This window comes from Magnolia sinica, chromosome 15, assembly GCF_029962835.1.
Source record: "Magnolia sinica isolate HGM2019 chromosome 15, MsV1, whole genome shotgun sequence".
NCBI lineage: Eukaryota > Viridiplantae > Streptophyta > Magnoliopsida > Magnoliales > Magnoliaceae > Magnolia > Magnolia sinica.
In genome coordinates, this window is record NC_080587.1 from 68,760,871 (window position 1) to 68,775,677 (window position 14,807).

The window sequence follows — 14,807 nt, forward strand, 5'->3', positions numbered from 1 at the left end:
TCTGAGAACTGCTTAGGAGATGTTGATTTCAGGATTAAAAAGATAATCGAAGATGTGATTGACCTAGGAAGCTTTCCACCTTGAAAGAAGAAACAGATAGCCCTATGAATATCCTGACCAACCACCTCCTAGCAAGATTGAAAGAAACTGGCTGAAAACCCATCTAGTCCTGCCGCACTGTCAGACGGGATGGATTTTACTGCAGCTTGGACTTCTAAGATCGAAGGACTCGCCATCAACATTTCATTTTGAGCTTGCGTGACCTTTTGGGGAATGCACTGGAGGAGATTTAGATCTATCGGACACGGCTCTGTGGTAAAATTCTGATGAAAATGCTCCACTACTGCAGCCATAATATCTGTCTGGTTGTCTGCAATCTGCCCTGACCCTAGCTCCACCTGACGGATGAGAGCTTGCCTCTGATTGTCCATAACCGTCGCATGAAAAAACTGTGTTTTTATCCCCCTCCTACAGCCAATCCACTCTGGATTTCTGTTTCCAGAAAATTTCTTGCATAAGCTCTAACGAAGATAACCGTGTAGAAGAAATAATGAGCTCCTGCTGCATACAGCATAGTTGATCCAACAAACCTAAAAAGTCCTGAATTATTGCCTCCAACTCGACCACCCGACTCTCCATCGCCTTTAGCTGCTCAGAGATGTTCCCAAATTCCTCTTTGTTCCAAGATTTTAGCTCTATTTTCACCTGCTTGAGCTTGGACAGCACGTTGTAAATTAGCTGATTTGAATCCACCTTATTCCACACTACCCTGACTACTTTTATAAAATTTTCGTGTTTTGTCCACATTCTCTGGAAGCGAAAAGGTTTAGCGCTACTATTCAGCTACTGTGGTAAGGAGAGAAGAAGCGGAGCATGGTCGGACTGAAGACAAGGTAAATGGGTCACCTGAAAATGCGAGAACTGAATGGACCACCTGGCATCAATGAGAACTCGGTCCAGCCTCGCCCAAACACTGGAAGAACCGGCCTGGTTGTTGCTCCACGTAAACCTATTACCTGAGAATCCCGCATCAAGAAGGCCCGCCGCATTGATTGCATCAGCAAAATCAGCAGAGGAGGCTCTATCTGTAGCCCCGCGGCTTTGTCTTTCTGGGTCGGTGACATCGCATTAAAATCCCCACTCACCACCCAAGGACCTTGAATCAAAGAGGAAAGGGAGGCCAGATTTGCCCAGAGGGTTCTCCTCAACAGCCTAGCACACCTGGCATAGACAAAAGTGAGATGTAAAGGAAATGCATAGTTCTGATTGGTTACCTCAATCGACAAACACTGATCCGATTTAAACTGAATGGAGACCGAAAGCAAGGACTTATGAAACAACCAAATCTTGCCACCCTTATCACAGTTAGACACTGAAGAATGAAAACCCAAGGATAGACTTGTTCGCACTCTTTTTTCTCATCACCTAGCATTGGCTCGAACGGCGCCAATAGCCAAGGATCATGCTTCCTGATCAACCTGTTGGTGGTTACACCAACCTTTGATTGCCAATACCATGAACATTCCACACAATTATTTTATCCATCCATCATACATCCTGAATTTACGGCCCTTCTCTTCAACCTGCGAAGCCTTGAACTCCAATTTCCTTTAGCGTATAAGATTCTGTGTCTTCTTGTCTTTGCCAAAATCTGAATCTATCCCTCCTGCAAACCTTCTTCTGCCAACTCCTGACTCCTGCAAACCCAGTCAAAATCATGCCCCTTTATCGTATCCTATTCCTGATCCTGCCTAGCCCACTCATTATCAGATGGACAGAAGAGATCTTCCTCTCGATTCCCATATGAAAACTTGAGAGGTCTAATGACCGGAGAAAAGTATGGAGAAAGATCCACCTCGAGAGCTGCCCGCCCAAACTGGTTTTTCCTGCTGTCAGTTACCATGGTAAGAGCTAAGTGTCTGCCACTTCCTTTCACTACACTACATACACTGAGATTACACCTTTCCAAACCACTGTCTCCGCCGACCTCCTCAGTCCTGAGCGCTGAGGTACGGTTTTCCTTTCCACCGTCTTCAGCCATTCCTTGCATCTGCCCCTGGTGTTGCTGATGGGCCATGATAATCCTAGGGGATTGCCCTGTTACAGCTATTGGAGCCATTCCGTCGACTAAGTCATCAGGTAGAATCATATCCAAATGATTAACCATAGGGATTATGCAATTAAGAGGTTGGACATATGGCTGTAGCCCATCTAACATATCTGCTTCACCTTAGCTGACAAGAGGATGTCCTATATTCTGCAAACTACCTTGAGGCTGTTTCTACAAACTACCCTGAACCTGTTTTTGCTGACATTCACCACTTGATAAGTCTAGTGGAATATTCGCTTTGGCATAGACCTGTACCATTCCTTGCAACTTTCCTTGGCGTTGATGGGGGAGCTGATAACCATTGTAGGTTGCCCATCCAATGCTGTATCAACCTCTCTCCCCACAAAGCCATCTGGGAGAAGAGAATACAAATGATTTGCCCTAGCAGATAAGCTTTCTAAGGGTTGTACATATGGTTGCGGGCTAATCAACATATTTTCCTCGCCTTAGCTGGCAACAAGTTGGTCCGTAAACTGCAGACAACCCTGTTTCTGATTTCGCTGGCCCTCCTGTCTTTGTAGAGTGGCGTCCGATGTGTCTAGCAGGGGGTTTTCGACAGGTGGACCGATCATAAGATGTTAAGAGTCCACACCGTCCCCCCTTATTCCCAAAGGAGACTTGACCCCAACCTCCTTGACAGCAATTCCACCTGATTGAACATTATCACTTGCTATTGAAGGTATAGTAATAAAGGCATTTTCACAAACACCTGCTGAAGTTGCACTCCCAGCACCAACATTCACTCTTATACCCGAATATCCCTTAGTACATGCTTCTGTACTTCCTATGGCTCCAACTATATTCACGCATCTCCCAGCATCAAGGATAGGTAATGCTTCCATCCCCATACTTCCAGTTGTTCCAACGCCAGACGAATGGCCCAACAAACCATTGGTAGTTTCAACCATATTGACAGAAGCATTTCCACAAACATCAGCTAGGGGCCCTAAACAACCATGAAATCTTCGGATGACCCAGTCCTTGGTGCTCTCATTTGTTGCCAGTTTGCTGAAAGGAGGGGATCCGAACTTGAACAGAGGTTCCATCTCTGCAAATTTGGGGTATTCCTTTCCCAAAACTTTTAACCGCAATACCTAGTTGAAGCTCACACCCAGATTGGGGATGATTTTAATCCGCGTAAACGCCTGGAAGTAGCCGAATCGCGAGTTGGCGTCGATTTGAATGATCTTCCCGAAGAAGCTTGCTAGATCAATAATGACGGTCTCAAACCACGGATGGGCTGGAATCCCGAACAGTCTGACCTAGACCACATCGCTCCCAATTATAACCTCCTCAGGAGACCACGATTCTAAGGATTGGAGATCCATTTCCTTATGTAACGCAACATTCTTGCTGAAGACTTTCATCTCTGCACCGGATTTGAATATAAGTAAGAATTTTAAAGGGGAAATCCTCACCGTCTCCACATCAGCTAACTTCAGATCTAGGTTCTTCAGAGGAGCCAATACTCGATCAATGCGGACATCTAGGTCCACCACTATCCGCACCAAGGCGTGCTGCAACCTACGAAGCCGGTTCTCAACTACTCTCGGATCCGTGGTGGTAGTGACCCCCGGACTCACTTCTAACCGATTGGTTGAACCCGATTTTGCCCTAGCCACCATCTCCCTGAACGTTTGGCCCAAGTCCTGTTTTCTCTCAGGATGGGATATCGGATGCAGATCCTCCTGGGTTCCAGAATGGGAGAACGGAGGCATTTCAAACCGAGAGGCAGAATGGTCCTTTGCCCAAGTGATATGGGCAATCCTCCTGTCAATCCTTCTCTCGTGAAGACACTGGATGGCATTGTATGCATCCTGTTCGTAGCAGAAGTGGATGAATGCGAAACCACACGACCGATTGAGCTGGCGATTCCAGGGAATGAATACATCTCGGATTTTCCCAAATCGACCGAAAATCTGCAAAAGATCTTCTTCCGTGGTGTCAAAAGTGAGGTTTGCCGCGAACAGTGAGAAAAAGGTTTTAGACGAATGAGATTTACGGACAGAAACCCTCACCCACTCTTCCTCCCATTGACGGCTCATGTTAACCTCCCGCTCCATGGCCTTATTTCATTTCTACTTATCATCTGATAAACCTAAATCATGAATTGGAATGTTTTCTTAGGCTCGATTTCTATCATGTGGTGTGTTTTTTAGGCTCTATTTCTATCATGGGGGTGATATACCTAATCTTTTGGTAATATTTCACAAAAACAACACAGTGGCGTACACCAAAGCCATTAATCCTTTTACTTGAAATAACTCCTCTACCTGTGTATTTATGGTCATTTACAAAATTAATTACCAATATCTAAACTAAGTGGATGTCTAATTGGTTGGATTGGTACAAAATTAATTACCAATATCTAAACTGAGTGGATGTCCAATCGGTTGGATTCACCAATCCAACTGATTGGACATCCACTCAGTTTAGATATTGGTAATTAATGTTGTAAATGACTCCATATATGCCAAGTCGAAATGACCCATTTTACTGTGTAAAATGGACTGGGCTAGACAAAAATTCAAGTGAGGTTCTAGGCATTTATCCTATGGCCTTATCATGCATTTCAAAACCCAAACTCACCCTCACAAGTTATCAGTAGACAAGGCCAAATGACCTAACCAGAAACAAGAAAATAGTAATATATATATATATATATATATATCCTAAAAGTGATGATAGCAGTGTAAATGAGAGAATTCTAGGCATATTCAAGTGAATAATGAGAAAATAAAGCATACATCTAAGTTCAACCTTAAATAAATGTAACACCCTGAAAATCGACACTCGAGTACATACACTCCGATCCCAAGTTCCCAGGTGTTAACCAAATGAAAACACATGTGTCCTTATTCAGATTCAAATTCATTTTACACACAGATAATCAAACTAGCGTAATTCAAATTAGCGGATCTAAAGTGAGGTAGAGGTAATAATATATTCTTATTGGTCTCCTCCCTAGCTTAATTTTATGAGAAATTTGGATTAGTAGAAACGCTGCCTGTCCCATTATCATCAAATGGTCCAAGCCTCCAATCGACTGGCTGAAGTTAAACACTGATAGTTCTTTCAGAAACAACCCAGGTATTAGTGGAGGAGGTGGTGTATGCAGAGATCACAATGGCAGACTAATTTTTACTTTCAGATGACAACTTGGGGTGATCTCCAACATGGTGGCTGAAGCCGAGGCAATGCTAGAGGGTTTAACCGTCTGTTCAAACCTGGGCCTGTCAAGATTATTGTTGAATCTGATTCTGAAATAGTTGTGAATGCGGCTAAAGATTCGTCTGTTGCTTGTCCTTGGACCATCTGGTACACCATGGGCAAAATTCATTACAAAAGGCAGCCCCTCGATCTCTCCTTCTCTCATATATTTCACGAAGGTAATGCGGTGGCGGATGCGTTAGACGGGTTAGCCGGTAAAGGTTGCCTCGAGAGAACATATTCGCACCCATCCGACCTTCCAATGATTATCAGAGGGATCTTAGTTCTGTACAAATCAGGTCTAGGATCCTTGCGTAGACACTAACCTAGCTCTAAATGGGCTGTATTTACCTAATTGCAGGCTGCCTACTTTCCCTCTTTGTGTCTTGTCTTTTTAGGTTTACATGATAGGAGTGGTCCATTTTCTTTTTGTTCGGACCCTCCCGAAAGCCTGTACATGTTTCAGATGAATGAATTCTAGTGGCTCCGTCCCACTTTCCAAAAAAAAATAGATTTAGAAATATAGGGTTAAGAGTTAAAAATACAATTTCAATTGTGATGATCACCCAAAATGGGATTATACAAGCCACAACATATACACCCAAGATTATTAAAGTGTAAAGCTTTCAGTTTACTCCCAATTCTCCAAAACATGACAGCATTAGCACAACCTGATATAAGTTTATCTAGTGAGGTTTCACTAGTACCTGCATCAATGATATGTCTGGTTGGTGTTTTAAAACACCGTCCCAGGTGGGAGTGAGTTGCTAACTCAGTGGTTTCATTAGTTCTAAGTTACACATGTTATCGACACAATCAGCACAGCGTAGTTAATGATCAACAAGAAACAAACAATTCCTAAATACTATTGTTAAATGTGCATATGAGATATGACATGATGCATGCCCTCTCCAAGAAACACTCCCTCACAGGCGACTCTGAACACCTGTTTCACAAATGACAACACTTCCTTATCACGTGACAACTACGCTTATTCGCCACATTCTAAGCTAATACAATGCGGTGAATGATCATGTTAGCTAAGTAATTATTAAGTTCAATTCATCTAGCATATTGGCAAAGATAGGATACAGACATTATATCACGAGTCCTTATCCAGATTACGTGACTCGTTGCCGCACGTAGTGGCTCCTTACTAGTGTCCCTTGATCCAAATTTAAGTATCACTCGTTTACATTACAAATCAGTAATTTCAAAGATATGATATGATACCTAAATATATGAGGACCAACCCGGTATAGATCATCACCCAAACCGAGTATGATCACTCAGTTCTGAGGTGGGTGCTTGTCACATAAAATAAAAAATACATAAAGAAAATGGCTCGTCACCCAATTCCATTTACGCCCGGGTCGTTCAAATGGTACTCTAGCATGCAACCATTGGCTAGGTAATTTGACGGGGGCCATTCGAATAATGATATATCACCTCCATTAGTACTCACTGGTCACTATGGGGAGACTCGTCACCTCAGCATAGGCCGATAGCTCGGACACGGTGTCCCATACCACCATATCCAGCTCATGAGTCTTAGTTGCTCACTGGTCACTACAGGGAGGCTCGTCACCCTAGCGTAGGCTGACAGATCAGACACGATGTCCCATATCACCATGCCCGGCTCAAGAGTCTTAGTGGGATCGTATCGCACTAAAGGTTATAAATGGACACATCCATTGGGAACGAGGTATCCTAGATTCTATTTAGTTGTGTCATACATTGTGAACATACATGATTAGTCGGCTAGTAGACTAATTTGATTGACCCGGGAGAACTATGACCCAACCCGCGGCATTGGGTGCTTGCATCCCGTGTAGTCCAACTACTGTCGGTCGTCCGTGTCCAACCCGAATCGATCGAATAAGCCTAAAGTGGCTGCCTTAACTTGGGCCACCCCTCGATTTATGCGATTTACCGACTAACCCAACATTGTAAGCAACCTAAGCATCACTATACTAACTAATTTGTCATACCGTCAACATAGATTCAACGACACAACCACATACCCATTTCATCGAACATGTAAGCATCAATAGAGCGATACACTCACTTAGGCATTTCATCAAACATGTGAACAACAATAGAGTAATACATTCATTAAAGCATATAATCAAACACGTGAGCATCAACAAATCAATGCATTCGATCTAGAGTTCAATCAATCATATGAGCATCATTAGAATAACACGTTTAATCACTTAGGCATTTTATCAAACATGTGAGCATACATAGACAGACAATGACACATATTACAATCAGACACAAAATATGAATATGCTAGATATTTAAAAATCATTCACCACAACAAATCATTAACTGAGACCCTCAAGGGTCGATAAATGAAAACCTAGGCATAATGGTCCACACCTTAAGAAGACATATCCGATTTTGAGCTCCTAGGGTTAAGGATTTGGGAAAAATCACAAATTCCTATATAAACACCAAGAACTACATGAGATTTATGCAATTCATTTTATAAAAACCTAGATTAGAAAGTAGGATTTATTTCTTACCTCCCAATCGCAAGTAGGGTGAATTCAGTGAAGGAAAATGTTTGAGGCTAAGACCTTGGTTGGAGGAGACTGATGAAAACAAGCACCAAAACCTCCCACTCATACTCCCACTTTTCTTCTTCTTCTTCTTTCTCTCTCTCTCACCTTTAGAAAATGTAAATTCGTATGGAGAAATGGAGTGCCCAAATGAAGCCTTATATAGTACTAGATTTGGTGTAAATGGCCCTAAGGGCTGGGTTTTTACTATACTAGTCCTATGAGAGGATTTTTCTAACCTCTAGGGCCCACTATGGGGTGTACATGTTAATATACACCGCATGATAGTTAGCCCTAATGATGATATACGTATGGATATGATCGGCATGCCATTTGGATGCGCTAATCAACGGATATGATTAGAAGTCTGTTTAACGGTCACCGATGATCAATCAGGGCCGCGGCTATAAGGATATGAGTAGAGAAATATCATTAACTAGTGCCTTGAGTTTGGTTGTGATCTAACGGTCGGAAAGCCACAACTTCATGAAAGAGCGAAAGGTCTAATTCACTTAAGTTTCATATTTCGTCTTAGGGGATTCGCGCATTGCAATCACTTAGCTTTCAGCCCAAGATGAGCCGTTCTAGGTACTTTCTTGATTTGCCACCTGCGATGGTCATCAAGCCCAGTGAGACGAACATTATTCTATAGTTTCGGAACTAGTGGCATACTAACGAGCGGTTTAGAGCTTGTTCAAAAAATCAAGGCATTTCTAGAGTGAATTAGATATCAAGATTTCTCGTAGACAATGATTAGGGTTTGGATTAACTATATTCATAGTGTAACCTATTTATAATTAGTGAAAGTGGAGATTTGGTCATAATTGCTCTAAACCATCGGTTTTATGCTAAAAGATTAACAGGGTTGATTTGGTTTATTAGTCAAGATACGGGCCTTATCTAACTCTGCTTCGGGTAGATCTGAGAGTAAAGGAGGGTTTATGGGGAGTGAAAATGAGTTGAAAAGGGGTAAATGGGGTTTAAAGGGGTGTAGGGTCGTGTACAGGGGACCCCCGCATGTGGGAGGGACCCACATGGTCAGGCCGGTGGCGGCACGCCGCCGTCATGGCAGTGCCACCGCACTCCTCTAGAGCCTTTGGCTCTGTGCCGCCATTCGGCGATGGCTACTCCCCTGGGGTTTGTGTTTTCGCTCCATGGGACCCTTTAGGTCCCCCTAAATATATTCATTTCATCGCTAAGTTGATTATGGTACATGTACTGCGGTTCAGGGGTTGTTTTTAATTAGTGGTAGGTCGGTTAGATTTGGGCCCTATGTGACCAAATCACGAGGCTAAGCTCGATACTTAGTGATCAAGTGGGTTCATCAGCTTTCTACGAATAATTTATTGAATTTGTGCAGTTCCTTACTGGTACTACCCGTGTATAAACTAACATTGAGTATTAATGGTCAGTAAGTGATAATATAAGTTAATTATATATAAAAAAAGATTCAAGGATTTTTGAAAATCCAAAATAGCAAAAATCCAAGACTTTACAATAAATACAATGATAAAACCAAAGGGTGTTAAAGCATAATTTGTTTTTAACAAAGAATCACCACCCACAATTCTAAGACATCAGGTGATGTATATATGAAACATAATTTTCACATGTGACATTTCGATCCATTCTCTAACCATGTGTCGATGCTCGAGGAATAGCTGGCAAACCTAGTTCATCTTCTGCTTGGGCATTCTGTCTGTTGGGCCCTGCTGCATGCCTTGATGGCACTGAAGGCAAATTGAGTTCAACATCCAAATCTGGTTCCTTATCAAGTTAAAGATACCCCAGTATTTACTTATCTACCAATTAGGCTAGGGGCATGATCTTAGCCTCATATTTTGATGTAGGAGGAGTAAAAAGCGCATTCCTAACACACATGTACTGGAAGAAGCCCAAGGAGAAATCAACAAAATTCAGCATAGTTTAGACAAGTCAACCTTTGTGGTTTACGGGTCCAAATTCCACCTAAAATTCTAGATTGCTTGCCAGCTAATTTCTGTCAATTTAGACAAGTCAAAATATTGTTTGACATGTCGAAAGATTGTTCTGGATTGCTGACTTGCTGATTTCTTCCAGTTTAGATAAGTTAACATATCTTGTTGACGGGTTGAAATCTAGTTCGGCAAGTTGACAGATAAGGTCGACAAGTCGATCGATTCAACAAGTCGAGAATTACAGAATTTCTGGTTAAAATCTTTGAATACTTTTTAGTTGTTTCGACCCATAAACTCGACAAGTCGACAATCGTTCGATAGATTGGAGAAATTTACATGTTTTTGGAAATTTATTTCTTTATTTGATTAGAACCCTTTGACTATGTTTTGGGGTTTGTTTAGGGTTATTTAAAGGGTGTTAAACTCGTTTTTATTCATTCGATCTATCAATTAAAAACTTCTTAGAAATTTTATTTTTTCTCATGGATTAGATATTTTCTCTTGTAGATTGAAGAGTAGCTTGTGGATTCAACGTATTTATTAATCGAGGAAGATGGTGATCTACCTCATCACATCCTCCCCGTATAGTGGTATCAAAGTGAGGTCTTTTCCTTGGATCTATAGCTTCTGACGACGGGTCGAGCAACTTTCCCATATACGATGTTCCAGAGAATTTTTCTTTAACAGTGACAGATTTTAAAGCATTCTAGCGAGAGAATTGGCAAGTCATGAAAGGGCTATATGTTGCCATCAATCACATGACGAAGGCCCTAAGGTAAATCCATTTTCATTATGGTGATCCGTCCTTGGTAGGCGTGAAATTAATAGTCGTGCTAATTGTAGGGTGATGCCGATAGTGAATCGCATAATCACACCTGAGAAGGTGGGATCCAACTACATGATTCCCCAACTTCCTGGATGAGGCATTGATTGAATATATCAGGAAGATCGAAAATTCAGGATAAAGCTTAATCTTTCTAATTTCAATAGCCAACTCTACATCAATGACTTCCTCGATTGGATGCTTGAAGTCGAACATTTTTCTACTACATGGACATCGTGGAAAATAAGAAAGTTAAACTTGTGGCTTACAAGTTGAAGGGCGGAGCTTTGAATTGGTGGGAGCAACTTTAAGTTGAGCGGATGAGGTGGATGAAAGCATCCATCCATATGATCAAGTATTGCTCCAACAATTCCAAAATTGTTAGCATGATAACTGATCGATGAGAGATTATTTCGAGAAGTCCTATTGTTTGTTGACGAGAGGTAACCTGGTTGAGAAGGAGTCATGATAAGCTATCAGATTTGTCAGTGGCGTACTTGTGGCCCCTATGGAAACAGAGAACCAATCTAATGCTTCAAAAGTGGACGAAGAGCCTCTTGTGAACAATCAGGATTTCATGAAACACTCTAAGGAGACAAGAGTAATGATGTCATTAGTAGAAAAGGAATTGGAAGAAGAGTCCATGAATATTCCAGCAGATGTAAAACCAGTGTTGCAGGGTTCAAGGCGGTTGTGTTCAGAGAACTTCCTAGAGAATTATACCCTATGCAGGAGTTTGGTCTTCTTCAGGTTGAGTTTGTCTTCAACAACACAAAAAGTCAATCTACCAACTAGGCCCAATTTGAGATTGTATATGCCCAACTTTCTAAACTTGCACTTAACTTGTTTCCATTGCCTAAATTACCTATGTTGAGTGTTGCGGTGAAGAATGTGGCAGTTCGGGTAGAAACTATTCATCTTGATGTCTAAAACAAATCAGAGAAGCCTACTACAAAATACAAGGAAGAGGCTAATAAATGTCGACACTTGAAATCAAATACGTATTGTGAACCAAGTTGATTGAAGAACTCAAAGAAGTTAAACGTGTACCATGAACCAAACTCGAGGACGGTTTTTTTTTTTTCAAGTGGAAGGATCTGATGTTAAATGAGGAGCAAGCACATTCCTAACACACATGGATTAGAAGAGGCCTAAGGAGAAATCAACAAAATTCGGCATAGTTTCGACAGGTCAACCTTTGTGGTCGACAGTTCGAAATTCTGCCTGAAATTCTAGATTGCTTGTTGGTTGATTTCTGTCAGTTTAGACAGGTCGAAATACTGTTTAACGGGTTGAATTACTATTCTAGATTGCTTGCTGGCTGTTTTCTGCCAATTTAGATAGGTTGATAAATCTTGTTCACAAATTGAAATCCAGTTCAATAGGTCAATAGATCGGGTCGACAGGTCAAAAATCGCAGAATTTCTGGTTTAAATATCTAGACATTTTTTGATTGTTTCAACCCGTTAACTCGACAAGTCGATAGACAACGAAAATTTATACTCTTTTTTTTTTTTTTTTTTTTTTTTTTCAGAATTTGTTTCCTTATTTGATTAGAACTATTTGATTACATGTTAGGATTTGTTTAAGGTTATTTAAAGGGTGTTAAACTCATTTTTATTCATTCGATTTATTAATTAAAAATTCCTTAGAAGTTCTCCTATTTTTTCTAGTGAATTCGAGATTTTCTCTTGTGGATTCAAGGTATTTATCGATCAAAGAAAATGGTGATCGACCTCATCACGTCCTCACCTGGGTCATATTTCATTTATATAAACATGAGCTCAGTCATCCCGGGTTGGGTTGGGTGTTGGACGCTCCACCGAACCGAATTACAGTTAAAAGGGCCAGGTCAGCTCAAGTTGGTCTTGGGCTTGTCAGGTTAGCCCAAGGGATATCGTAGAGATTTCTTGTTGGAACCCGACGGATTTGGGCTGCTAGGTCAACATAATGATTGGATCGACCTGATTTTTTGTTTTAACGTGTTGGGTAGACTATTTTGGATGGGTTGAATGGCATATTCACCATATTAGCTGTGAATCCATAAAATTGAATCCAATGTGGGGTCCATCCATCAACACATGGTAGACTGGCATGCATCTCATATTACATGGGCCTCCCTACTATTTTTTGGTTGGTTGTAGGAATCTAGGGTTGGAGTACCTTGATCTCTATCTCATTCACTGGCCATTGGGCTTGAAGCCAGCGGAATATAAATTTCCATTTAACAAGGAGGACCTTGTCCCCATGGATTTCAAATCTGTATGGGAAGCAATGGAGGAGTGTCAAAAGCTGGGCCTCACAAAATCCATTGGAGTCAGCAACTTTTCTTCCAAGAAGCTATTGCAACTGATGGCCCATGCCAAGATACCTCCAGCAGTGAATCAGGTATGATGTGTACACATGGACTATAACCATATGTGTGTGTGTGTGCGTGTGTATGTGTGGCCTACGTGGACCATATGTATGTGTCCATATGGCCTACGTGGACTAAAAATAAAATTCTCGACCCAACTTTAGATAGGGTATCAAAATTATTTCAATGACGGGACACTTGTTTGTTGAATTTGGATCATTGAAATGTTTTCCATCGTAATGGTCCATTTGATGGGCACCCTTTGTCTAATGTTGTGATACATCTGCAATGGGGCCCAAGATTTGGACAGTTTCGATCAGGGTACATGTATTCAATGTCTGTTTGCATGGGTGATGGTAATTCTATGATAATAATGACTCCGATGATGACGAAAGTGACAATGATGTTATGTTAGGTGGAAATGAACGCAGCATGGCAGCAAAGGAAGCTTAGAGAGTTCTGCAATGAGCATGGAATTCACGTGAGTGCATGGTCTCCACTTGGGGCAAATGGAGCCTACTGGGGATCGCTTGCAGTGATGGAGAGTCCAATCCTTAAACAAATTGCACACGCCAGAGGAAAATCTATTGCTCAGGTCTGAACTCTCTCTCTCTCTCTCTGTACGTTTTGATTTTGTGATTATTACAAAATAGTACTAGGCCAATTTTACTAAAAAAGCACGCCTTGAATGCACGTTACATGTGTTATCCTCGTATGCTTATGTTGGTTTGTCTAGGCCAATTTCTCATTTAAACATTTTCACACATCAATTATTTATGTAAATGGCCAAAAAAATAAAAAATCACTCCTCCCCAATGAAGAAATGTTTTCTTCTGTAATTCATTGGCTATAATGAAATCGTTAATTGTAATCAACCTATATATTATTAGACTATTAGATAATGCTTGATTATAATTAACTTATGTAATAGTATATTATTATCAAAGAATTGTAATCCCATTCCTCTTGAATACCAATGTACGCATCATCTGCGTCTCTTGCACACTGAGTACGGTTCGATAGCATCAATGACTATCCAGTGAGGTATAACCCCCAAGATTTATCGCATCATCGAGATAATTAAGCATAATTATCAGAGACAATATTTGACAAATATAACATAATGATTATCATGGGAATCAGGAAAGGTACATCAGATACACCCTCATTAAATGAATTACACCATTAATCTTATTTAAATGCATGGATGCATGCACATGCTCACAGTCCTGGGGATGCACATCTAATTGGTAAAAAGTCGCCCAAGGAGAACCAGTCACCCGGAAAAATACTCAACGTATGCCGAAGGAGAACTAACCACCCAGAAAAGACTATGTAATGAGGTCACCCAAGGAGAATTAGCCACCTGAAAAAATACTCAAAGGTACACCCAAGGAGAACTAGCCACCTGAAAAGATCATATAATATAGATCGCCCAAGGAGAATTAGTCACTCAGAAAAGTACACAAAGGTACACCCAAGAAGAACTAACCACTCGAAAAAGACCAAATAATATGGATCGCCCAAGGAGAATTAATCACCTAGAAAAGTACACAAAGGTACACTCAAGGAGAGCGAACCACCTAGAAAAGACCAAATAACATAAATCGCCCAAGGAGAATTAGTCACCTGAAAAAGTACACAAAAGTACGCCCAAGGAGAACTAACCACCCGGAAAAGACTATAATATATGCCATGAAAATGCATGATTAGCCCAATCATTATTGTTCCAATTTCAAACCATCATTTTAGGGAAGTTCAAAGGTTGCTATGGGGGGTTTGTCACCCAGCATAGGCCGACAGC

General features: G+C 41.2%; 1 protein-coding gene across 1 annotated transcript in view; it reads left to right on the top strand.

The window, feature by feature from the left end:
• Positions 1–14,807, top strand: part of LOC131226708 (non-functional NADPH-dependent codeinone reductase 2-like) — a 68,356-nt gene that overhangs the window by 14,288 nt on the left and 39,261 nt on the right. The window contains exons 2-3 of the mRNA XM_058222346.1: positions 12,792–13,035; positions 13,419–13,598. Coding sequence (XP_058078329.1) covers positions 12,792–13,035; positions 13,419–13,598 — 424 coding nt within the window. The remainder of the gene's footprint in view (positions 1–12,791; positions 13,036–13,418; positions 13,599–14,807) is intronic.